This window comes from Lepidochelys kempii, chromosome 2, assembly GCF_965140265.1.
Source record: "Lepidochelys kempii isolate rLepKem1 chromosome 2, rLepKem1.hap2, whole genome shotgun sequence".
NCBI lineage: Eukaryota > Metazoa > Chordata > Testudines > Cheloniidae > Lepidochelys > Lepidochelys kempii.
Genome location: NC_133257.1, coordinates 101,864,680 through 101,891,855, shown reverse-complemented (window position 1 = coordinate 101,891,855; position 27,176 = coordinate 101,864,680). Strand labels below are relative to the sequence as shown.

General features: G+C 40.0%; 1 protein-coding gene across 8 annotated transcripts in view; it reads left to right on the top strand.

Annotated features, from left to right (window-relative positions):
- ZNF516 (zinc finger protein 516) overlaps nt 1-27,176 on the top strand; it is a 129,124-nt gene that overhangs the window by 101,719 nt on the left and 229 nt on the right. For all 8 annotated transcript variants that reach the window (XM_073331783.1, XM_073331785.1, XM_073331782.1 and 5 more), the window contains 3 exons: nt 10,862-12,343; nt 18,552-18,656; nt 19,555-19,622. In XM_073331783.1, the coding sequence (XP_073187884.1) occupies nt 10,862-12,343; nt 18,552-18,656; nt 19,555-19,622 (1,655 nt within the window). The remainder of the gene's footprint in view (nt 1-10,861; nt 12,344-18,551; nt 18,657-19,554; nt 19,623-27,176) is intronic.

Below are 27,176 nucleotides of genomic sequence, written 5' to 3'. Positions count from 1 at the left end.
ACCGGACTCCTTGTTGTTTTCATACTATTATAGTAAGCCATAGATATGTCTATAAATAAATACACAGGTCATTCAACTGCTGCCACATGATGATTCTAATTCATCACCTACCCTAGACTAGTGACAGAGATGAAAGGGCTGGTATCTCATTACCAGTTCTCTGAGCCATCCATTTCCCCAGCTACATGGATTTTCTAGCATCATGTTTTAAAACGTAATTAAAGGCATGGACACAGATACTCCAGAAAAATAAAAACATAGAGATCCCTGCACTCTATGGTGGTAGTGTAGCCAGCTGTGGCTACTTCTCTATTCATCCTGAGTAACACACTCAGCTATAACTCATGAACCTAAAACTCTACCCAGCCTCTCTGCTGGACACAGTGCCAGCAATTTCTAGGACATAGAACCCCAGAGAACGCTACCTTGAAAATGGGAGGTTCTGAGGCAATGGTTCTCAACTTATTTACCATTTTGGGCTGCATCCAATACTACCTTTATGGCCGTGAGGGTGTCACATGGACCACAGCTGTGTGCTGATAGGGCTGTAGGTTGAGAACCACTGCTCTGGGGCCTCAGCACAAAGGTTGATAGACTGGATGAGGCCCTTTGGATGGGTCTTTGAAGGTGAGGGTAATAAGGAAGTTATTTTGTAGGGGGAGAGTAGAGCTTACTGTACGGGTTTCTCCTGAAAGCCCATGGAGTTTTCTTTGGAAGCCTGGAGGGTCAGTCCCCTAGATCGCTAAGCAAAATATTCCATAAGGAAATGTATATACAAATATCCATCAACACACACAGTCAACACCATATCCATTTCTTTGTTCCTTGGCATCATCCTCTCTTCAGCCTGCTGAGTTTTGCACCCACAATTAATTGCAAAGTGCAAACAATCTTATTATGCCTGAAAAGCCAACCAACCTGATACCATTTACGTCGACAGTTAATTGTGCCACAAAATTGGATGCCTGTTTCAGGACCCTTTTACAAAGGTGACCCGTTAAGTGTGACGTAACTAAAGCGTTATGTCTATGCAAAGTAATCTGTGGTGTTACTGAGCTAGGGAATACCTTGTGGAAAGGGTTCTTTTGTATGATGTAATATAACTGATCTCATTTTACCCTAGAATGGCAAGTTTGAATTAAATATTTGTTACCAATGTTTTCCAATCAGTTCTGAGGCCTTTCAGATTTTACCAAGATGCAAGCCTCATAACCTAGCATCTCTGAAAAAAAATAGTTCCATGTGCAGCCTAGAATTGAACAAACTTTATTGAATTAGTCTGCTGGTTGCCTATTCGTGTTTTCTGCTCACCAGATTGTAAGGGCTCAGTAGGTTTTGTTTTCACAAGCAGCAGGTGTCCTCCCAGACAATGCTGGAGAGATAAGTCAAATTCAGAATCAAGAACGTTATGAGTTGTGAATTACGTTGGCATTTTCTCATTCATCTTGTGGAATGTTTCACAGTTCTGTTGAGAAAGTGAAGTGAACAATACAATGGGACGTTTAGCCATTCATGTACTCGGCTATGGTTACCACAGAACTTGGGTAATGCAATATTTAAAGTGTTTGACAGCAAGAATAAAAAGTGCAGTTTGTGGGTGAAGCTGGAAGTTGCAGAGTATAAAATTATAAAATAAAACAAATGCCCCTTTGGAATAAATTTTGCATTATCCTTCAGAGAGTGGGGGGAAATTATGGAAAAAAATGTTCAAGAAACACAACTGAAAATAACATGGTCCTAATAAATGTGGAATTCAGAGCTCCAAGCATCATTCATTTAATCCTCATGGCAAGTGCGATAGTGCAGCCTACTTTGAGATGGGAAGGGTGGAAATAAGGAAGCTAAATTGTGTCACTGAAAGATTCCAAAAAGACTTCAAATTGTATTGTGCAGATAACTATTCCCCCCGAACCAAGAAATGTCGTTACAAAACATGTATTTCTTTTTTCTCTGTACCTGCAGAAGCATGGATTTTCTTTGTCCATGCCCTTTACAAGAAGTATTCAGGTTAAAGTGGCCAGTAATTTTCATGTCTTCTTGCACTGAAGTTGCTAATCATGAGATTAAAAAGTAAACGAGAAGTCAGTTTAGGAAATTTAATGAGTAAACAGTCCAGGGTACCACTGGAGACCATAAAAAATCAGTAAAACAAGAATTAAAAGGCAGCAAGTTTGCAGGAATATGCTCAAAAATAATATTATCCTAACATGTTTATACTAAGAAATATAAAAGAAATGTACCCATTTCCCATGTCTCCACATTTGCTACAAATAAAAACACACTTGTATTTTAACTAATCTTTGGCTGTAACAAAAAAAAGAAAGACACTCTTCAAATTGTCAACTACTGTAGTAAAACACAGAGGCAACATCCCCAACCAGTAGCCCCAGCTAGAGGTATATCAATGAAATGTAATAAGGAAAAGCCAGTGTGGTGTAAAATAGAAAGTCATACTTTACAACTAGATAATCAGGGAATACGTGGCTGAGTGGAACAGTTGGAACTTGTTCTTCTTCGATTCCTGAGCTCTGATTCCTCAGAGTGTTGTTCCAGTTTACACTTCCGTCACTCTGTTAAAATTAGTGCATTAGTGAGTCAAGTCTGCTGAATCAGACTGACCAAACTGTGTATCAGTAAAGGCCTGACTCTCAAGAACTGTGGTCAGTTTATGCAGTATAAAGACTTAACAACCAAAGAAGTTAGCCATTAAGTGTCAACCAAAAAGTTAGCCATTAAGTGTCACTTTCAAAATTAGTACAAAAAGGAAGTGGGAGTTGTTGGGGGGTTGGTTAATCCGGTCCCTTGTATAGCTTAATACTACCCTATTAACTCCTAGTACAGTCATTCCAGCAGTGTGTGAGGACTCCAGTTTAGTCCTTGTAAGTCTGCATCCTTATATAAGGACAAGTCCAAACTTTGCCCCTGTAAAGGGTCAACTGCCTCCCACGTGGCTAGGAGCGGCATTGTGGTGCCAGTACCCTACCTCAGTTTCCCCTCTTCGGGGCTCTGTAAATAAACTCCACCAGTCCAGAGTCCTTAAAACATTTCCCTTGTGGTCTAATTTATTTATTTATTCATTTATATATTATTCATAACAATGTTTAGTCATGGGGCTTCTTCCCTTCACCTTGAAAAGAGTCTTTTTCTCTCCTGGGCCCCTCCCCAGCCTTCCCACCTGGAGTCTTTCCCCCCTGACGTCTCAGTCAATCCTGGGGCTTCTCCCGTTTTCCCAGGAGAGGATTCAAGCCTTCCAGCCTCACTCTGGTTCTATCCTGCTTTTGGCAGGCCGCTCCCGGCGTTAGCTGGCTGGGGTCTTTTGGTCCCTGAAGTCTCAGAATCTCCTTCAGTCTTCTACTCTCCACAGCCTAAAGGAGCCGTCTAGCCCCCTGCCACAGCTTCCTTTTCAGGTTTGGTTCTAGCCTTCACCTCAGCGGCCAGCTGTCCCTGCTCGCACTAGTCCGGGAGCGTGCAAAACACTAAGGCTGGTGCTTGCCCCAGTGGGAGGGGCTGGGGGCGATATAGCTACGCTGAAGGAACTGCCCATGCGGGATGCTGGCTCTTGCGAGTGGTGGCCAGATGTGCGGCTGCTTTTGCTGCTGCCGTTCCCCGGTAGAGCCCTGCAGCTCCTCAGATATCCACTTTATATGTGTGGATATCCACACATATATAGTGGATATAAATTTGGCATCCGTGCAGGGCTCTACCGGTAATAGATGTCTGTCTGACTACACTTTGGCCACCATTTGATAAAATATTTGGGTCCAAAAATTTTACTTTGAAATCACACAACTTCAGTAAGCTACACCATTTACTGTTGGCAGCAATGGTGTAGTTCAAGTTCAACAGTTGGTCTAGCAGTTGATTAGAGAATCTGAAAAAGTGAGGAGCAGTTCTGGAAGCACATTTAAAAGAGTTTATAAATAATTTTGAAGTTTTAGCAGCATCTCATCAACAAGGAATAGGGGTTATTTATGCAGATTAAACACACGTGCACACACATGGTGTTCTTGAAGTATTTTGCTTCTTAGAGTTAAAAAAAAAAAGTAATAATTCTGAGGAGAAAACTTATGTCACTGTTTGAAGTTACCACTTTCCCTTGCAAACTGTCCTACATTTTGTTTTGGAAATGAGAGGCCATTGTGTTTAAGTTCAAGTAGATATTGAGTAGGCCTCAACAGACATATCTTTTTACACCGCTGTAGCTTTTTTCCCCTCAGTACCATGATGTCTCCTTCTCTTTTTCCTCTGTCATCTCCGGCCCTAGGAGATGACAGAGATAGGAGATAGGAAAAGCCACATTTTGCATTCTACACAGTGCAATAGTGTCTCCCGCCTCGTCTACCAGTATGCCAGAGAGAGCAGTGGTCTGATATCATTGCTAGAAAGACAACTGAGGTACAGATGAGCTGCCTCTTCTGCTTGTGCTCACTCACTACTGACTGTTGCATTTAAGCTCTGAGAGAGAGGAAACTAGAGGAGAGGTTAGAGATGGTACAAACAGGAAGAGAAGGCAGATACTCTGCAGGTGGAACAGCGCCCTCTGCAACAGGGAACACATTTACTGTAAGAAAACACATCCCTGATGACAGCCTGGTCTACATGTGCAGGACAAACCTACTGCTAAGCAGGATCATGGGACCCAAATGGCAGATTGTCTTATGCTCTATAAGAAAGCAAGTATGATGACGTGTTGGGTAAATATTCATGGAAAGATCAGAATTAGTCTATACCTGTTTTAGCATCTATCTCCAATGCAATTCCGGTCTGTGGATATTAGCCTTTTAAGGTTTTTGACTTGTTTTGCAGAGAGATGGGAAAGGCCTAGCAGGCGATCCAGTCTATCTGCCTGTCTAGATTGTTAGTTTATTCCCTTTTAGCCATCAGTTAGCCAAGCTATATGTACTTAACTCTTTTAATCTTTCTTCTGAACTCCCTCCGGATTGTCAGTATTTTCCTAGTAGATTGCTGTCCAGTACTGTGTACGATATTCCATGTACAGTAACTAGAGTGATGTAGAAAAGGATAATTGTGTCATCCTGTCCCAAGATGTGATGCTTCTGTGTCTGCAGCCCAAAATTGTATTCACTTTTTTGCTGCCATATCCCATTCTATTATATTCTATTTAGGGGATTATAATGTACCCATCACCATGTTATCTAAACGTTGGGGTGATGTGTTAAGCAACATTACTAATGTGTCTCATGCAGCCCCTTCTCCCTAGGGGGAAAATATTTTTTGTGGTTGTTATCAGATGCTGTTATTTGTAAAGGCTAGGCTGAAGAAATGTGTATTGCAAACTCGTGTCTAATTTGAGGTCCACTATTACATCTGTCTTTTTCAGCATCACTGCTTTCCAGATTTGTCCCTTCCACTGGTCATCTGGTTTTTGGGTAATTTTCTCTCGCATGTCTTAGCTTGCATTTTTTCTGAGATGAATCTCATTTTATTAATTTCAGCCCAAGTTTTTATTCTCTCTCAGTACATTGCATTATTTCCCTGTTTTCATTGGTTTTTTTTTTTTTTGCAACTCCTCCAAATTTGAAAACAATTTACTGAGAGTTGTGGTGGATTCTCCATCACTGACAGTTTTTAAACCCAATATTGGATGTTTTTCTAAAAGATCTGCTCTAGGAATTAATATGGGGAAGTTCTATGGCCTGTCAGACTAGATGATCACAGTGGTCCCTTCTGGCCTTGGAATCTAAGAATCTATGAAAAAATTGATGTAACCTGAAAATTTAATTTAACGTGTTGTTTAGTGTCACTTCTGGATCATTAATGAAAATATTGAATGAAATAGAACCTCATACAGCTTTCTACAGTATCACATCTAGATACCTTCTCAAAACTAGATACTTGGCCTTTTATCATTATCATTTGTCTTCAGCCAAATTTCAAATTATGTGATGGTGTTCATATCCAAGTGAAACTCTGAATCGGATGCTTTACTAAAATCTAAATACATTACATTTACTTCTTTTCCTTCATTCCCAAATTTTGAAATGCTGTCCGAAGAAGCAGTCACATTTATCTTATTAGTTCAGTTCTTTATAAACACGTGCTTCATATTGATCATGATTCCATTATCTTCAGATTTTTAGCTTGGTTTTGGAGGCTTTTCCTCAAATTACAAGAAGCCCTGGGAGTTAAAACAGATGTGCACCCCATTCTGAAGTTTGGTTTGGTGGGGAGCAGAGCTGGGGCGGGAATAAGTGGTGTGTGTGTGTGTGTGTTTTCTCCATCTGCTTGTGTAGGATGCATAATGGAGCACAGGCAGTGGCAATTATAAATGATGTATTCCTGGAGAACCAGTCTAATCCCAGAGTGTTCTTATACTGCCTAACCTTGGATTCCCATAAAGTTAAGTGTTTCATGCATTCCTGGTTTACTCTCCTGTGGTCTATGATGTCATCAATATTTAAAATTGAGCCTAAGCCGGGGGCGTGAGATAATATCGGCAGCCACCTACCAGCTGCTCCACACAGAATCCTTCCACTCCGGTTGCTGGCCAGCTAACAATGGCAGACAAAACTGTAGCACTGGTGTGATGCTTTGGAGTGCAAAAATTCCTTTTAGGTACAGCAGATGAGAGAGTTTAAGTTTGACTAAGAAAGAACGACTTAAGATAAAAATGAGAAAGAGGTGGGTGGAGGGAGAAAAGAAAATGAAGGACTGCTATGCCAAGAAATGTTTCTATGGCAAATGTGAATTATAGTCCCTCAGGATCATCCAAAAGGCATCCCATTCATGGCTTCTGGCTTTGACCAGGCCGTAATAAAATCTCAAAAATTTCTTGTGACAGTTATGCCTGCATTGCACTGACTAGAGCAATATTTTATACCAGTGATTTAAGGAGCTAGTTAGTACCCTGTTTCAGTTGGGGTGGGGAGCTGGGGAGCAGGCAAAAATATTAAATTTTTGTTTTACAGCTGTTAGTAGATCAAATACTGTCTTCTATATACCTATGTACAGAGGAACAATAGGCCATGACTCACTTCTGATTGGTTACGTGTGTTTGCAGGGTTGCAGTTTAATCTGAATATTAGTAGCCGAAGAGCTAGTGAGAAGTAGTCTGGGGATTAGAACAATGTCACAGCTGTGTTTTGCTTCGCACTGACCCAAAGTATCATTTGGACCTACATGTGAATAGTGGCAAAACATTGTCTATGTATGGCATAGTTTTTTGCTTATGGCTTATGGAAATGCTCCTGAGACAACCTGTTATAATTGCTCCTGGTATTTTGCCTAAAGTATCCATCCATTCTGCATATTGAGAACATCCCTTATGCAGTGTGGAATCTCAGTTAAATTGTATCCAAAAAGAAGCTACGAAGACTAGTTACATACTATGCTTTGTAATCATCTTGCAAAGGATCATACGTCATAAAACAGTGTGGGCTGGCATTCCTTGTTTTACCTGTGCATAATAAACCTCTGGAACTCATTGCCACAACATATTATTGAGGCCAAGAGCTTAGCAGCATTTTAAAAAGATTTAGACAGTTATATGAATAATAACATTCACAGTTTTATTAGTTAGGATTAAAATGGATGAGTGATATGAACCCTCCTGCTTCCAGGCACAGACCAACCACTAGCTGTCTGGGATCAAGAAGAAATTTCACCAATGGGTAGAGTATTCTGTAATTGTCCATTATGGGGGGGTTTTTTTGTTTGTTTTGTTTTTGCATCTTCTTCTTAAGCTGCTTTTACCGGTCAATGCCAGAGAAAGGGTTCTGGATCAGATGAGCCACGTGACGTGATATGCCAGTTACTCGGGTCCTAAAAATAAGCTTTGTCCTGGATTTTTCATAGTTATACTTTATTTTCAGGCTTAAAAAATAATCAGACTTCTCCTTTCTGGTTCTCTCTCTTATAAACACCCCCCCCCCTTTCTTTTTCTGTATCTCCTTTTGTGGTCTTTTTGCTCCTCACCTGTGCACTTTCCTGATCGCCTCTCCCATGACAATGCCGAATAAGCAGGCCTGCTCTGATTGCCAGTGATTGATGGCAAGAGTGGCTTCCTGGAGTACTGAAATTTTCATGTCAAGCAAAGTGCCTTCTTCTGAATGGGCTGAATTTAAAGCCTGGTGAGCACTGAACTGTGGGTCCAGCTGAGCTGACCTAGTTTGCAAGATTTTAGAGACATATTGTGAGTTAGTGGGATTCTTTCAGTGAAAATATGAATAATTGGAATGTTTAGGAGAAGCTCTTCAGTGGTGTAAATGGGAGCAACTGACTTCTGTGGAGCTATGACCCTTTACAGCTGCTGAGGATCTGCCCCTTGGAGTCTTCTCTTTACCTCCTGGTGTACCATATTGTATGCCAAAGAACACTTCCCACCCGAAGTGCTGACTTAACAACTGTGCATTATAGAATCATAGAATCTCAGGGTTGGAAGGGACCTCAGGAGATCATCTAGTCCAACCCCCTGCTCAAAACAGGACCAATCCCTAATTTTTGCCCCAGATCCCAGATGGCCCCCTCAAGGATTGCACTCACAACCCTGGGTTTAGCAGGCCAATGCTCAAACCACTGAGCTATCAGTGTGTAAATGATATAATGTATTTCTTCATTCTGCGCTGCATTTCTCACCCACACAGTCCTCTTTCCCTGGTAGCTAAGCTGTACGAGTGTGGATAGAAAGATCAACAGCCTACTCCAGAGCTCCCATCCCTGTGTCTGTACCATTTGTTGTTAGGTGGTTTGGAAGAGCTACCTTTTCCCCTTGTTCTCAGGCGGCCTTGTGCTTTCCCAAGACCAATCCTAAATTGAGCCTATCACTACTGCAATGCTAGTTCAACTCAATATCCTTTGCTGGCATGACCAGGTGTACAAGTTGTGCCAAAGTGAGATCAAGTACAAGAAGTATCAGACTAGCACAGACCTTCACAGTAGTAATGGGCTTCTATCCCATGTGTCCATTTAGCATCCTAATCCATTTCAGATTCAGGGCAGCCAGTGTTTCCCAACACCACAGTCCCATTGAGCACCAGTTCCACAGTCTGTCTTACTTACTGTATTTTGTGCTCAACCTAGCCATTCGGTTAGTGCAGTCTCTATTGATTATCGCTACAATTGAATGTTTTATTATTTACTTTAATTTATTATTTAGCATGTTGGTCAAAGGACCTCACCATTTGGAAGCCTAAGATCTAGTTTAAGTGCATAGATATTTGACAGATGTGGTTTGAAAATAACACAGATGTGCAGTGTTAACTTTCGTTCCTGCAACAGTGTCTTTGTTTCAAATTATACACTTAGCTGGGTGTGTTGTTCATGTGCTTTCAGAAGGCCTTCCTCCCTGTAACACAGGAAAAACAAGTATTTTTCATGCTTTATCCCTTTGAGAATTTGAAAGAAAAATGATCTTAACAGAGTGAGCATTCAACCTTTATAAGACTGCAGATCTATGGGTTATTTTTAACCTAATTACACTGAATTAACAAAAGCTTAAGACTTTTTGCCTGAATTAAAGCTGAGGCTAAACAGACTCTATTTGCAGTGAAACTTCAGCCTAAAACATACTTGTTACATTGTGCAGGTTTAGAATAATGCCTATGGCACCAGTGTTATATTAAACAACAGTGCTTGATTTTCTGAAACATTGGGTTTTATGAGTTGATGTGAGAGGATATGCAACTATAGAACAGCTCATTCATTCCCCATCTTCACTACTCCCCCAGTTATGGTGATCACTTTGGATTGTTGACATTTTAGATGGAACATGGTCCCCTTACACTTGCCTAACAGTGGCTCATTAACTCCATGTTAATTGAAACTGAAAGTTTGTCAGATGACTCAATTCTGTTACATGTTAAATGGATTCAGTGAAGTAAGCATTATTGCTGTGATGAAAACCTCTGTGGAATTGATTGTGAACTGATTTGGAGGGATTCAAAGACTTTATCAGTAGCTCTTAAAGATAAGCATCTTGAGAACTATTGGAGTTTAGGAACATTCTAAATAGTCTAAATTGAACTGTTTTTTCCCTGAACTTCTATAAAATCTACCAACTTACGTTCCATTTCTGAACTATATCTTAGATGAAATATTACTTTCATTGCATGTCTGAGACTGGGAGGAAGGACAGAAAAAAGAAAAGAGAAAAGAGAAAACAGAAAATTCTGTTTTAGTTAGGCATTCATACCGATCAGCAAATTAAGCAGTCACAAGCATACCTAAAATGGAACACAAACATAAAACTGTTAAAATAAAGTTGCATTTGCTTTTAAACTAACAAAACCAGGAAATTCAGTGTTTAGACTGTCTTTACCTCATCTTATTATACCTGAGTATTGCAAAGGTCTCTGTTAAGAGAAGGATTTATGGTATATGCCATATGTGCTGCAGTACTTATATGAGACCTTTATATGCCAGGTTTCAGTGTGGAGCCAATTTTTATGGCTGAGTTATAAACCCTTTGAAAATAGAGGCTTGTAATGGAAACAGTGACAGATCTTTAACTAGTTTGGTCTTATCTGGCTCCATTATCTTTATTTTTGTTAAGCATTAAATGGCTGCATATTTGTTTATCTTTCTCTCACTCTCTGAATTTTAACAAGTTTGGATTATCAAATTGTTCCTCCTTTAAAATGTCATGAACATGCATCATTAGATAGTTTATCCAAACTTCAGAGTGATGCTTTCAAGGTAAATTGAGCTATTGTGTCTTATTACAATGATTTTCTTGGTTTTATAATACATTTAGTTTATAGGACACTAATAACAGAGTAACTTCCTAAAGTTTGCTCTTTTCCCCTTCTCTCTCTCTCTGTCTGTGTATCTTATTTTAATCTTGAATTTGATTTCTTGGTTTTGATATAAGTTGGTAATTTTGTTTTTTGATTGTCCTGTTCAGGTAAAAAGCCATACCACTGCAGTTTTTCTGAAGAGGGGGCACCAATGGTAACATCTCGGGTAGAAGAGCTTCCTAAATTTGGAAGTGACAATGCCAGAGAAAAAGATGCCAATGAATCTAAACCAGAGCTATCAACTTTGGTATCTACCCTGGAAAATAATATCAAACGGCCTTTTCCAAAGTATGAAGCTCAGAGAAATTCTTCAGACTTAAAGTTGCCAGCTTTTCAACCCAGCCAAGAGCTTCCTTGCTCCAGGAGCACTGCTGATTTTGCTTCAGGAGTGGGCCAGACACCTTTAGATGCAGCAGTAGACTTGAAAAACTCATTGGAAAAGCAGGCTAGTCACCCTAAAGAAAATTTCTCAGACTTGCACAAGGAGCACCCTGTTCTCGAAAAAGGTAGAGAGACACAAGAAATGGTTCCACTAGACTTAAGTGAAAAATCAACGAGGGCTGATTCATGCAATAAGGGCTTTACCTCATCTTCGCAGGCTGATTTGATTGTCCACCCATGTCCTTACTGCAATCATAAGACCTATTACCCTGAAGTCCTGTGGATGCACAAAAGAATTTGGCACAAAGTCAGCTGTAACTCGATGGCTCCACCATGGATTCAACAAAATGGATTCAAGAGTATAAAAAACAACTTGGTTTTTCTGGCAAGAAGTGGACGCACTGGTCCTCCTCCTTCCCTTGGTGGTAAAGAATGCCCACCTTTGCCTGTTGCCAGGTTTACACGCACTCAAGTACCAAGTGCGTTGCCAGGATCCAAAAGCAATTCTTCCCCTGTTGGGATGACTATAAAGCCTGGTAGTATACATCAGTCTAAGGACAGCCATTCATTTGGCCACTGCGGTCCACGGTCATCAGGTCTTGATGGGTACAGGCAGCCCAAATCAAACCATACCCAGGAGCAACATAGCATAGCAGTACAACAGCCTCAGCTTAAAGCTAAATATGAAGTAAATGCTAAACTGATGCAAGCGGGAAGCTTTAGCAGAAGCCTAACACCCACTCAGACAGTCGTATCAAGGCTCACCTCACAGCCTGCCAACAGTAAACAGGTGGAGAAGTATATGATTCCCCAGGGAAGTGCTGGTTTTCCCCCTTCAAGTAAGCATTGTGCATCTGACCCCATAAAAGCCAAATTCAACCCACCGCCTCAGTATCACCCTTTGTGTAAAACTGAGCAGTACAATAAACATGAAGATCTGTCAGTGCCTCAATGGGAATCTCACACCAAGGCTGGGAATGAGATGAGGACACTGGCAAACTGCACAACAGGAGCAAGAGCAAGTCCACTAATGCAGCCTCAGCCTAGCACAGCAGGAGCTTCTCCAGCTTTACACCCCATCAAACAAGAACCAGCATCAGAGGGGCACGAGAAACGTTTGGACATTTTTTTTAAGACCTACATTCCAAGGGACCTTGCTTCATTGTACCAAACCTGGGGTGCCAATAGCCCTGTGCTGGATCATGCAGGTAAGGCTTCTAAATGCTTTTTGTTTTGGTTCGTGATATTGGTTTCCCATTTTGTCCTTCTGCTTGTCCTGTAGGTGACGTCTACGCTATGAGCTTAGGGTTGTGATGGTAGCTCGCATCTGAGCAAGCTTGCCAAAAATAGTCGTGTAGCTGCTGTAGCAGTGGCAGTGGGCCTGATGACATGCCCCGGGGTTCAGGCAGTTTTGTACTGGAGCAGCTAGCATGGTGCTGCCACTGCCCATGTGATGGCAGCTGCACGACTGTTTATACTTGTGCTAGCTCGGTGAGAGCTATCACGAGAATGTGCACACAAGTTGGGAATCACACATCCCTAGCTCGTAGTGTACATGCAGACATAATTGCTGCTAATCTGAGTAACGGTGGTTTTATCAGTGTTGAGTGGGTTGGAGTAGATTTCCTCATGTACAGTAGTATGGTAGATTCTCCTCCCACACACTGCGTGACGTTTCTGTCACAGGTCAAACGTATTTGTTTACTCGTAGAGTGTTACTAGTCCTTTGTCCCACTGCTTCAAGTAGGCTAGAGTTACACAGATGTTCTGTCACACTAAGATCCTAGTTGTCCGCTGGTTCTGGCACACATCATAACTTTTTCACTTTGGGCAAAATAAACATGCTCTAGGGCTTAACTCCTGATGCTATTTTGGCTATCTTGTTCAGTTTCCTCTACACAGTTTTTCCAGGAACAGACAGACATACTTACACATCTTTCTAAACAAAGAATCCTAAGATCTTTATTGTACATATCTTTGAAAAGAAGACAGTAATATTTTCCAAGTGACTATCTTGGGCTGTTTATATGTGTCTAATTTTACAGTATCTGTCAGTTTACTTTGACAGGAAAAGCGTATGTATAAATAGCCAATTTAAAGTTCAGAGGCTAATTTGTTTTAAGGTAGTTATACAAGCAGCATTCAAAAAAGTACCGTGAATTTCCTTCCATCTGTCTCTACCCTTCCCCTCCCCTCCAGAAAACCACCTTTTTGGTTTTGAAACTAATCACCACTGTGTCTCTCTGATTTCCTGCCAGATTTTGGTTGTGTCTGTGGAAACTGAAGATTTACTCTTAGGGGGGGGAAAAAGCCCTGGGAACAAACCTTTTTATAAATTTTAAGATTTTTTTTTTTCACTTTTCTTTCAGTAGGATCAGTGCAACATGAATCTTTCTAAAATGAATTTAACTCAGACAGAACCCCTTTAGTCAGATCTTTACTATAGGAGCTCAAGATTTTCACTCATGGAGCTGAAAGGAGCTGGGGACATCATCTGTTAGGGGAGGAAGTAGTGTAATGCTTTCTGTTTCGTCAAGTTAGAATTGCTAGATTTTAAAAATGAAAAACCAGGGACAGTTGTAGCTAGGGAAGAGGATAGCATACAGACAGTTTTGGTGGAATGCCTGGAAGGTGTGTACATGATGGTTTTAGCTGTCATGGTGTGGGTAGAGAAAGAAGATCCATACTGCTGGGTTATGGGCTTGTTGGGAGGTTTTTTGAGAGGCAGGCTGGCAACATGAGTGTGCTCAAGAAATGGTCCTAGACATGCACATCTTGACCAGCCTGTTGTCTGTTTTGCTTAATCAATTGATGATTAATAGTACTATCTCTCTTCATAAAACGCTTTGAGATCTATGTATGAAAAGTGCTAGATAAGAGCTGGGTGGTGGTGTTCTTCCTGACTGTTTGATGTTTCCTTCAGTTGGCCCCAGAGTGTAAAAAGGTTTACAAAAGCTGGCACAAAGCACCTGTTCTTGTAAAGCAGGTGGGGAACAGGGACATTCTCCGTTTCAAGGAACACATTGTCACAGTAGCTTGTTCTTCTGTCATATGTGCTCACTTCGTTGGTTAACTACCAACTATTTTTCATTTGTCCCTCTCTGCTCATAGGGACATTTTCTAAAAAATTTCCACCGCTACTAATGCCAATTCAGCTCTGCCAATGTTAGCAACTTTGGGTACCTTACCTCCTGGTGACACTATTTAACATCACGTCATGTAAGCCTGCCTGGAATAGATCTGATTGACACAATGGGCTCCCTTTCAATTATGCTCGCCAGGATGGAGAGGAACAGGAGGAGCGCCATGAACCTGACATCAACGGCTGGAGAAACCAGAAGATGCACAAAAAATATTGGGGCAGAGGAGGAGTTCTATAGGAAATATTTACTTGCTGATCTACTTTTTTTGAAGTAGGACTTTACTGTGTAAATACTGCTTTAAGGGGAGATTTTCAAAGGCACACATGGAAGTTAGGTGCACTTTGACTTTCAGTGAGTGTTGGTTGCCTAGCTCCCATTTGTGCCTTTGAAATCTCTTCCTTAACCTAAAACTGTTTGTAATGGCCAAGTTTTAGAATTTTGTGGCCTGGTTTTCTTGTATGTAGCCTTTGAATAGCTTTCTTGAGCTCATTCCATATAGAATTTGCAGGTCACTGGTGCCACTACCAATGTATTGGCATGGCGCTGTATATTTTTCAGAGGACTAAAGGTAAAACTGCTGCACATGAAAGGGACAGGTTCCCACCTGTTAGAAGAACTCTTCCCTCAATTACATGCAGTCAGTCTCAACCGAGGACAGAATTATCCCAGTGAGTCTTTATTATGCATTACAACAAACAAGGCTTCAATTTGGCCAGAGAGATTGTGTTGCCATTATGAAGAATTCAGGGATGTTCTGCCAATCACATAGGTTGTTCCTAAGCCTCTCAATTCTGGATATTTAGTACAATACCTCATGCAGTAGATCAGCCTTGATCACAATAGAATTTTCCATTTCAGGCATTTTGGTGTTTTGTTTGTAGCCTTTGCTTTTATATTTTAAATTGGCTGTATCTGCTCGCATGAGACTGGTGCACAGTTCGGTATTCTGCTAGTAGTCTGGCGTTTCTTCGATTCTTTGGAGAAAAGAGTTGAAAGTACTCCTGTGGTACTAGTATTAGACATCAGGGCTTTTACATCAAGGACTAGATAGTTTGATTACTGCTTAAGGAGAAGAGGGGTTTTTTTTAAATTTAAGTTTGGTAGAGGTGATTTTTCTTTTTTATTCATAGGGTTATTTACAACTGTCATGGTACTAGGGAGGACATATTACAGCAGCAGGTGCACCCTTTCCCCTGGGATTCCCGTGAGACCAACTCTGAGTGCTGGTTTCACAGGAGCTCCCATGAAAATGGTCACTTTCATTTGCATCACTTAATTTCCAAACACCTGTGGTCATCTGCCCCCCTCTTATTCAAGTATAGTTTATCCTGAGAGATGATCTCACAGAGGCAGTATGTTGTGACAATGGTGTCCATCAAGACAAAGCCTTAAAATACCAAAAGCTTATGATGTCTCTCTTAAAGAAATAAAACAATGACAAAAATATGTGGAAGCAATCCGGTTCTTCTATCTTTTTTTTTTTTAAATAATAGCCAGAAAGCAAACCGGAAGAGATAGAGGGAGATGCTAAATGAATTCTTTGGTTACATATTCATGTACAGTAAGCTAGCTGGCAGAGTTCACACTGTGTAAGAAAAAAATACTGCAATGGACCCTCTCTTCTAGAAGTGTCATGTTCAATAGGCAAATCTCTAGACTCTTAACATCCAGCAGTTAACCATCATTTAAAATGTTTTCACATATGATCTTCATTCTGACATGAACTGATGTGTTTTCCCTCTTACTAAAATGTAAAATTTTCTGGGCTGGTTTCCACTGCTGGTTCGCTAAATATTATTTGTATACAGCTAGACATGTTTAAAAACAAAACAAAAAACCTAGCAGTTCTGGTGCTGAGGTTGGATAAAACTTTAAGGCAGAGATATGGGGCAAAGATGTGGCTAGAAATATTGAACCCAAAATAAATGTTGTCACTAGCTACGGTGAGTGCACAATATAGAAGATCTGACCTTGCAGTCCTTACTCCAGCAAAATTCCCAATTTCCTCAAGAGGTTGATTGAAATGGGACTTTTTACTCAGTCATGACTCCTAAGATTGGGCCCAGAATGGTTAGCCAAAAGAACTTCAGGTCCTGAATTAAAGCCCATTGACATCAGCATGAGTCTTTCCATTGTTTTCAGAAGCTTTTGGATCAGGCCTTAGTTTCTGAAGGGGCCAGGATAATGGGCTGAAAGGCTGGACGGGACCATTAGGATCATCTGTATCGGACCCTAATGAGTGACTCCCATTGACTTTAACATGAGTGGCGTCTGTTGATTGATGAGAAAATAAACCTAAATTGTTCTTTCTTGCTGTGACAGTAGTTGTTGTTGGTTATTCTACAATAACACTTAGAGACACCAACAAGATCAGGGGCCTGTTGTCTTAGGCATCGTAAGAGCCAATTCCTGCCCCAGAGAGCTTACAGTTTGACTAGAGGAGAGACGCAAAGGATGGGAGAAAAGACATATAGTTATCTCCTTTTTACTGGTGGAGAATTGGGGCACTGAGAAATTAAACGTCTCCCTGAAAGCCACATAAGAAGTTAGTGGCCAAACTGGGAATTGAACCAAGTCTTCTGAGTCCCAGTCCAGTGCCTTAACCACGTGATTGTCCTTCCTCTATATGAGATGTATTTTGACTTAGTCTCAAAATGAATGGTTTAGAGATAACAGCACTGATTTCATGGGAAAACATATCAGGGTTCCTTAAAACACTGCATGTAGCTTCGGTCTCCGGATTGCAGCCATAATTACTTCTGTCTTGTTGGGGACAGATGCTAATAGGGTTTTTATAGTCTGTTAGCTAGAAACCAGAAAATCTGCTAGACTGCTGCTAGAAAATCTGTTTTAATCTTTTATAGATCATGGGGAAAGTCCTGTTCACTTTGAAACTCCCAGGGAATCAGTGGGAGTTTTGCCTAATCCTAATCGTAAAATTTAATGCTGCTCATCTTTACTCACACAGAACTTCCACTGATTCTCTGGGAGTTTCACGTGAGTAATAGTGAACAGGATTAGGCTTTGCTAAAGCAGTGTGGTTCTGTATTCTCTCTCTAGGAACATATTCGGGGGTGCTGTAATGAACAGAGAGGAAATACTTGTACAGCAGGTCTTTTGAACTAATTTTATTGAAGTCAATTATTATTATTTATCATTTACGTGGCAAAAGAGTGAATGAAAGCCTGGTCCCTAATCTTCTTTGCCCTTTGTTTTGTGGGCATCACACCAACTGTATACGTTTTGGACATAACCTAGTTTCTTGCTGCAATTGATTTAAAAGTGTAATTTAGCTTTTTAAAACAATTGTCACTTTTTTGTTAGAATTTTTACTTTTTTCTGTGCATTGGTCAATTAAAAAAAAAAAAAGAGCTGAACCTTCACTGAAACTCCTCTGCGAATTTGCTTTAAAAGCCAAGGCATTCCAATGGTAAATTAAAACATCAATTCTTTCCTTTTTAGGAGGGCTTCTTACCAAAATAAAAAAGATGTTCAAACATTTTAAAGAAATGCCCAATAAAAGTCAAATGTGTCTTTTTTGATCAGCAGCAAAAAGACAAAGACCAGCCCTTTAAGTCAGATACTGTAAACTGACCTTTGGAAAAAAAGGAGAGGTTTGAGTAGTTTTCCACAAATGCTAATGGCCTAGAAAACATGTTTACCAAGGGCTGGTAGAAGGCTGCTGTGTTGCTACTAGCTCAAAATGTCCAGAATGACACTTTCATTCACAGATGTCTTTTGTCTGAGCCTCAGAGGTCTGAGGTCAAAGCAGCACCGGCAGGCAGGTAAGCAGGGGCTAAAGGTTTGATCAGTTTGTGATGGCTCCACTCACTCTGTATTTGTCTCCAAGGTATTGCAGCCCGGGGGGGACATTCGGGCTCTGGTTCTGCTCACTTCCTATTATCCATGTGACTTGTCTCCGCCACGCTGGAGTCACTTTGATTTGCCTGATGTACTGCTTGACAAAGCTGGGTGATGGTTGAAAAGTGGATCCAGCTGCTCTGAAAAGCGCACACCTGACATGCCAGTCCTGGTGCGGGCACATCATGGGGAGCATTTTTTAATTCAATGTAATTTATGCATTCTTGCAGTCCTGTGTGTGCCTGGCCTGTCAGCCAGTGCCTAGATGAAGGCTGACAGTTGTCATCCAGGGCCTGAAGGTAGCCTCACATAATGACACATTAGACATACTAATGATGTTTACTTCTGGCATAATGTTTTCTTCTCAACTTTCCGCTCCCCCTCCCTTTCTTCTCCCTCCTCTCTACCACAGGGATGCTTAGGACACAAACACGCCAAGGAGACTATGTCTGCATAGAATGTGGAAAATGCTTTAACCAGCACAGTCACTTCCGGACTCATATGAGGTCCCACACAGGTATCTTTTCTCACCAGTTTTTTGTTTTGTTTTATTTTTTAACCCAACTAACAGAATGTTGAATTTAGTTTTATCTCCTATACTAACCTAAATAATTTAAATACTTTCCAATATGCAATACCCTAGGTTTTGATATTGATTGGTATTGCTCTTGTTCTCTATGTGTTCCATACCTGACTTCCCTCCCTCCACTCCAAAAAATTGCAATGCATTTGAGATAAGCCTGTTTCCAAATGCTTTATTTTAATTAGAGAGTAGGATACTCAGAAATGAATATGCAAATGAATTCTGTTGCCACCAGCACAAATTGAAATCAGAGTAGCCCCTTTCAGCAGAACATAAGGCTTTGTTTTCTTTCATCATTGCTATTGACTGGAACAGTTTTGTATGAAAACAGATCCTCCTCAGACTGGTCAGTTATAAACTCTAAAATCCCTGTCAGCCATTTCTACCTTAGAATGATCTACTGTTGAGAACGTAGCCAGCTAAAGCTACCAGTGTCAAGATACCTCATAAGCATTACATGAGACAGTGAGACTAGCGGGTTTTCTTTGAAAAGTGTGAATGATGCATACATAAGCCAGTCTGATGCAAAATGACAGAGGCCAAATGGTAAGTAATGCAAGAAGAGGGTCCCTCTACACATACACTGATAATTAATGTTGTCAGTGATTGCTTTCTTCAGCACCGAAGTCTGAATTAAAAAGGGCAGTGCCCCTAGGCTGCCATTAGCACACTCTCTTACAGTAAGTGTTACGGTAAATTGGTATTTTCCGGCCACAGGCTAGTAGCTGGTGTCTTTTTTTGAATGTGGTTAATCTGTAATGGTCTCAACTAATGTACACACACTAACGAAGCTTGAATGTTCATCTGTTAACAAGCCCCCTTGTTCCCACAGTGGTATTTGAGTCTAATGGACTCCGAGGTACTGAAGTTCACACCACCTCCTCAGATGCCCCAAAACAAGTATGTTTTACAATTAATTGGGTGTTTGGTTTTTAATGTGTTAGCTGGGGAAAAGTTGCACAGTGATACTCATCAGTAAAGCACTGACTGTTTTATAACAAATGTGTAAATAATAACAGCGTTGCTTTGATTTTTAGATCCTACACTTTTTTAGCATTTTACCAAAGACTGTTACATATAGAAGACAGTTAATTGTGGGTCAGATAGTTAATGCATAAGCAAAGATGTTAACGGTGTACTGGGGGTGGGTGGGAAGGGTAATTGTATAATGCACAAAATGGTATATAAATGTAAGATCATAATTTAAGAATCGCTAGAGAGAGAGATTTGCTTTTACCCACCTAAAAAATTATCCACTGCAACAACACAAATAACACTTGGTCTGTGTTTTTCTGAAGAGTATTCCTATCGTGATATCCTGTAGCTGATATCTTTGAAAGGCTCTTACCTTTCAGTTTCTGTGGACTCTGTGTGGTGGTGTGCTTTCCTGTTTCTAATGTACATTGTTTCCTGTCTTGACAAACACTTTTCAGTTCTCTGAATTGGGCTTTTTATGTATTAAAATAAAACAACACCACTTCATCTATCCACTCCCTTCTTCAGCCTTAGCAAGTGGGCTGTGGGCTTCATCTTCTCATAAACAGTTCTCACTCAAGTTTCTATCTTGAATGATGTTTTTTTACCCTTTTCCTCCCTATTTTCAGTTTTTCTTTTTTATTGCCACAATATTCTAGTCCTTCCCTTCCCACCAAGCCCCTGAAAACAGTGTGGGCCAAATTTAGCTTTGGGGGTAAATAGATGCAATTCCATACCAGCTCTGAATGTAGACCTTTATTAAATGTAAGGACCTAATCCAAACTGTCATTAGAGTCCATGATCCAAAACCATCCCCACAAGAAGTCATATCAGAAACCACAGCTTCATGCAGTTCATACAGTGCTCTCTTCATGAGGACTCTTAATAATCTTCTCCATTGTGTTGGCCTATGGGGTAAAAAGGCTAGAGGTTAGTCTAGAAGCACACTCACCATTACAGCAGTGTGTTGTGCCACCATCAGTCCATTGGGATGGCCAAGGCCATCTCTCTAAAAAAACCTGTCTTTTAGTGCTAAACCAACCCCAGGTCAGTAGCGACTAAAAGCTGCTGTTATCTGATGACCACTCATTACCCTGTGTGAAATAGGTATGCTGTTCTTAGCCCATTTTTCAGTGGGAAGATGTTCATATCACTTCAACAATCACCACAGTTGATCCAAATTGGTATCTTTGTTGGTAATCTCAGCAGAGGCACCAAGGATCGAATGGGTCATAGAGACTGAACCACCCTGTCCCCTTTAGAAGAGGTCTCTCCATGTTATTGTGAGGTGGGCTGAATTGCTGCTACCCATGCTGTTCCTATTCTGTGGATCAACGCAGGACTTCCCTCTCCAGGGTTGTCAACATGCCACCTTTTATCAAAAATAAATTCATATGAGAAACTTCAGAAAAATAAGAAGCAACTTTGTTTAACATTTCTATGAAGGGGTTTTATCAAATACAATGAGACCCATCACTAGAAACACAAACATGAATCCATGTATGACATTGACTTTATTTTTATCCTCATGACTGTAAAGTATCTTCCCCTCACAAATCCTATTTTAGTAATTTAATGAACGTATGCCTTAGTGATTAAAAAAAAATCTCAGCGATTGTAATAAGATTCATACATTGTAGGGCTTTGAATTGAATCGATTCAAATTTTAAAACTGAAATGCAACTCCTGTTCCAAAAAGAAGATGCTTATTTTTGGTGAGAGGGGCAGCGGGAAGAGAACGTATAACAGCAAGGGTATGCCATAATTAGAGAATTACATATTGAGATTGCAGATGAATTCAGTCCAAAAGTGTTCTGCTAACGTCGATGATCCATTAAATTGGTAGAAAGGCATGACTCCTTGATAAAAGTATTTGACAGACGGTGAAACACTGTGTGGCTCAATGGGAGTCTTCGGTGAGCTCTCATAAATTTATTAACATAAATTTAGCAAGCCTAAGCATATTTAAAATACGTGTGCTGTTGGATCTCTTTCGTCTCTTTACCTTTTTTGACTTGTCCCAGGCATAGCTGAGATCAAAGATTTTGAAGGCAATGTTTTTTGAAAGAAAAAATAAGATTGCAATTGGAAGTCTATTTTAAAACACAGACAAATTGTAAAAAGGTCATTTCTGGGAGTAACAGCTGTGGTAACAGCTTACTTGTCTTTGCAAACTCATGCTGTGACTGAGTTTATTGATTAACTTCTTCCATAGCAAACTTAGTTTGCTATTGTAGTCTTCGGCAGTCTTGGTCTGCCTTGGTTAGTTGTAGCAGATTAGAGAAATGTTGTACCGCATCCAACAGCTTCCGCAGGATTGGGCAGTGGTGAGCTGCACCAGTTTCTCAGTCTGTTGCCATTCAGCCTCTCTTCCACAGAGATTCCAGTATGTTCACCATCCGCCACAAATAGTTCTCTTCCTCTTTTTTGCCACAATAATTTCAGCCTTTGTTTCAGTTTGTCAGTGTCATTGTCAACTTAAATGAAAACTTTCAGTCGTCTATTGTCTGTGGCCTCAGAATAAACAATGACTTTATTCCCACGCTTCCCCCAAATTTCACCTGTAAATCCCCAAGGTATTAGAGAGTATAATTTATTTTCAACATGGAACTCTGGGAGCTTTTAGAAGCATAGAATGTATTGAGAACAATGCTTCCAGCACTCTGGCAACACAATTATTTTCTAATTAAAATATTGTCACTCCACTGGAGATGGAGCTATTCTTAGTTTACTGTGTAGAGTCAATTCAACTTTCAGCAGTGCCATACACTTGCTCCCTGCAAAAACCAGTAGCCATCACTTGCAATAGCTTTAGAATAAAGGTTTTTCACATTAAGAGAATCCATTTCATAAAATGTTGCCTCTTTACAGGTAAGAAATCTTCCCTTGAGCACTTATTTAAAGTGAAAAAAATTAATTTTGATGTAAGACTGTATACCACAGTTCCCCTGACCTTTCTGTATTCAAATAATGAAACTTTTGAATAACTTCCCTTATAAGAGAGAGCGAGCAGATTCTGCAGTCCCAAATGTAGCAGTTTACAGTAGTGTTACTATTATTTTGGGACTTTCTTGTAGAATAATTTAAAGCCAGCACTATCACAATGAGTCTAAAATTGGTTGTCTAAAATTAGGCGCCTGAATCCATATTTGGGCACCTAATTTAAGGTGGTGAGCAACCAGTTTATTGGGAGCTGCAGCTGCTGACCACCTCTGAAAATTAGGCTGCTTACTGAGGTTCCTTTATAAAGACTATAGGCACCCAAGTTTGACAATTTTGGCCCTTGCCTATAACTTTATAAGGGTTTCTTGTCTCACCATGAATGAAGAAATATAACCAAATGAAATATAAAAAATAATTAGGTGGGTGCCTGAGTCATAATATTCTTTCCTGCTTTCTCTCTGCTTTTGCATGACCCCGTCTAAAAACAAATTGACATTTTTACCAAATAAATTTTCTAAGTACTCTCATATAGTTCCTAATCCTTTACGAAGGACAAAGAATACACACTACATAACCTGAGTCAATACAGGCAGTGCAAACTCATGCAGATCTGCTTGAAATGCTGCCATGTTAAACGTTGAATATTCTGAATATTTTTATAAATGCTAAATATCTGAATATATCCATAATTAAGATTGCATATTCTACAATGAATATGTATCACATTTGGAATACACTAAACAGCATTCCAAAGACATGATTCAATAAGCATGAATTCTGGGAGCACACAGCAATCACATGAGGGGTGCAAAATGAAACCAGTTCCCTCTTGCAACAATCACTGTGACACTCTGAATAGACAGACTTGTGTACCACCATGACTTTAAAGGCAATGAGTTTCTTAAAGGTTGAGCAATGGTAAACTGGATCCTGTGGGATTGTACTCAAAGGCCAAAGTCTCAATGAATTCTATGGCACTGGAACTTCCAGTTTGCCTTAAAAATGGCATCAGTATTGATAGCAATTTCTGGCACAGCTACTGTTCATTTAACCCTTCCAGTTTCATTTTAAAAAACAACATGATTGTCTACCCTGTAGGGTTCACAGCCCATCCTTAATAATATGCTCAAATATTTTGTTTAAACAAAATACTCTAGAAAATTGTAAAGGCTGAGTAGTTGCTCTCAGGAGGTGTGATTTGCAAGATGGATGACAAGATCATGACTCCTCATCTAATTGGGATGAAACATGTAAATTAAAGCATCTTTACAGTATTTTAAGCATACGCATTAAGTCCTCTGCTCAAGTATGCTGATTTGTGCAACTGAAACAAACAAGTAAAAAACAGTTTTTAAAAGCTGCTGACCAGAAAAATATTTGTCATTGGAAATCTCTCTGTCCTGCTACTCCTATGGTGCTAGAACCCCCTGGCTATCACATTTTGCAAACGACAGCAGTGTCAACAGCTAGCACAGCTCTTGAAATCACTTTCATTTAAAATGCATTTTAAAAATTGGTCTTACAATGGAAGGCCATGCAACCTCAGTAAGAAGGCATAACCATGGACCCTCATTATCTTCAGCATAGCTGTTTAAAATGTATCCTGTAATGTTCAATATCCATCCTCCATAAATCATCAAACTTCCGGGGGATGAATGGATTGTTAGGACCAAGGGGGAAATGCAGCATTATGTTGTTAGAATTTGGGGGTTATTTTTTGGGGGGGAGGGAGGTTGCTTTTTTCTTTAGTGTGTTTTTATCTTTCTTGCTATACTACCTTACCTAGCCTAGAGCACTTAGGACAAAAATTGTTCATATCAAAAATATTATTAATACTATTGACTTCTTTATTTTATACCTTTCAGATTTTAAAAATGGCAACTAAAAATCCTGTTTATAACATTTTGCTCACATATGAAATGTCATGTTCAAGTTCCTTACTGAGTTTTTTTAAGATCATGATTAATAGTTCATTTCACGTTATTGCAAATGTTATTTTTAAATAGCTATGTTGGGAACAAGAATTCCATTAATCAAAATAATAGATAATGAACAAATAAATGGCAACCTAATTTGTCTCATTCATGGATGTGGATTATAATGCAAACAATCCAGGAATCATGTAGGTTGCTGCACTTGAATATGAGTATTATGCATATAGCATATGTCCTTTAGTTCACAAACATCACAGATGACTTCTGTGAATGCGGCTCTTGTCCCAACTTTTTCCCACTTATCTGCAAACTGGAAGAGGCAACCTTTTCCAAACTGATAGTTGTCACTGTATTGCAATATTTTTCAGTAATTTAACACTGACTTTTCCAAATATAAGTACAAAAGCCTGCAAGGTGCCATCATCTTGTAGCAGAACATGTGAAATCCTCACAAGGGAGATTAGGTGTGCAAACCAGTTTTGATTTGGTAGCTTTGTTTTGTCTTAAGGCAGCCTTCTCCTTTTCTTAAAAGGAGTTATTTTTCCACTCGTGAGAGAAGAACCCACCATTTTAAATGGCAGAGTTCCTCCTTTGGAAGAAATAGTCCCATCCCCATATGTAAAAAAATGCCACGCGTATCACATACCAGCTGGGGCAGTGCACACTTTAAGGGCCAAATTTTTAGCAGCAGCTTTTAATTTTCTGCTTGCAAAAACATATTTGCATAATTTTACCGTTCCCAGTTTTTAGCAGATGAATCAATTAATGGACTGCCATCTACCGAATTTGCATGTGCAAATGCAGGTGAGCAGGCATTTGTGTTTGAATATTTTTGCGGGCACAAAGTCAGATGGTTCTCTGAAGCTGATTGAAAAGCACTGAGGTGCCCTAAACACTGTAGTGCTTATAGGGTATGACAGTGCCCCCCTCTCCCCAATCTAGTGACTGCATTTGCCTGCAAAAGTTTGAAGTCTCCTTCCTCACCGTGAAGAAATAACATTTTGTGTGATCTCCGCTCATGTACTTTTTTTGCTATTTCTCTTAAGATGGAAATTGCACGCTCCCACTTTACATTCACGTTTGCTGAAGGCTGAGATTTCCCCTCAGTGTAGGAAAATTTGGCCCTTAGGAATGGTCGTCGTCTTTAAAGCTGTAATTAGGAGAATTCTGCTAACTTGGCCTGTTTGGAAGGGAATTGTCAGCCTCTCCCACCCACCACCACAGCCCTTGGTCCCCCTCTGTACTTTTATATCTTGTGGGCAGATGACAACCCCTTTCATGTTACTGTGCTCCTGGTGGCACTCTGTCTGTGGGTGGATTACAGCTGGACCTTTAGGGCAAACCTTCCTTCCCAAGTACTGATTGGTTTAGCTGTGCTACAGAATTACCCCTGATTGCATCCTCAGGCCAGGGTCCTTTTTACAGTTCTTACCCAGAGAAACTGGGGCAAGATGTGTCCCCCTTCCCCCCAGCACAAAGAATCCTCTCCCATGTTCCCCAGTGTATCTCTAGCTGGTTCAGTGCGAGATGTTTTAATGATAGTGCTTTCTCTTGGAATTGTGGCTCTGTCTCTTAGGCATGATGTAGCCGTGCAAAAATGTAAAACATCTTTCTTAGTTTACTGCAGGAAATTCACCATCCAACTAAGGAAGTTTTATCACATCTCTCGTTCAGTTACTATTTCCTACATTTCAAATATACTGCAGCCTGTACAGCGGCTTTTTTTTTTCTTTAATTTTGTTGCAAATCTTTCTGACTTACCCCAAACTTTGACTGGTAAATGTCATGAATCTCGGGCCAGCTTTAATTAGGAATTTTCTAAATCTATTAACAAAAGAGATACACTTAATACATTATGTCAACCAGAGCTGGGTTTTCTTTAGCTATTTCCAAGGCTGCCATAGGCACAGCTTGAAACTTGCTGGGATTTTCCATGGGTGTCGTATGTTATGTCGTGCTAATATAAAATGGTCTGTTTTACTTCATCAGGACTTTAGCTTTAGGTTAATGTATTTATGTAAGATTAATCTTGCCAGGTTGCTTTAGTCATCAGGATTGTAAACTGCATTGTTCATACAGTGATTTCTGAATGTCATTTTAAAGCTTACCCTGGGAGCTGCAGGCTCCCATTTGTTCCCAATTTTATCTTGCAGGTCACTTGATTTTTTTAGAATATCCCTTTCTGCTTTTCTAACGTGGTAATTATTTATGAAAATTGGTAAAAATCCCTCACACGTTTGGACAGAGCTGTGTTAAAGTTTTGCCTGTCTTTTCTCTCTCCTTCCGTGGCCCTCAAATTCCCCTTTAAAAAAGAAAACAAAACAATTGTTCAGTTATAAATCCCTTTTTGTTACTGCAGAATTCTGCTTTTTGGAGTCCTTCCTCTCCCAGCCATTCTTAACCTTTTCTTAAGTGCTCCTTCAGTCACTATTATTTGCTGGTCTAGTATGTCAAACAGTTTATAGGAATCTGACATGCTCTGCTCTCACTGGAGATTATTAAAAAATAACTCTTTGTGATGTGTTAGGTCAAAATTAATGCGCATAATGCTAAAAAATGTAGCTCAAATATGCATGATGGTTCTGAATAGGAGCAGAGCTGT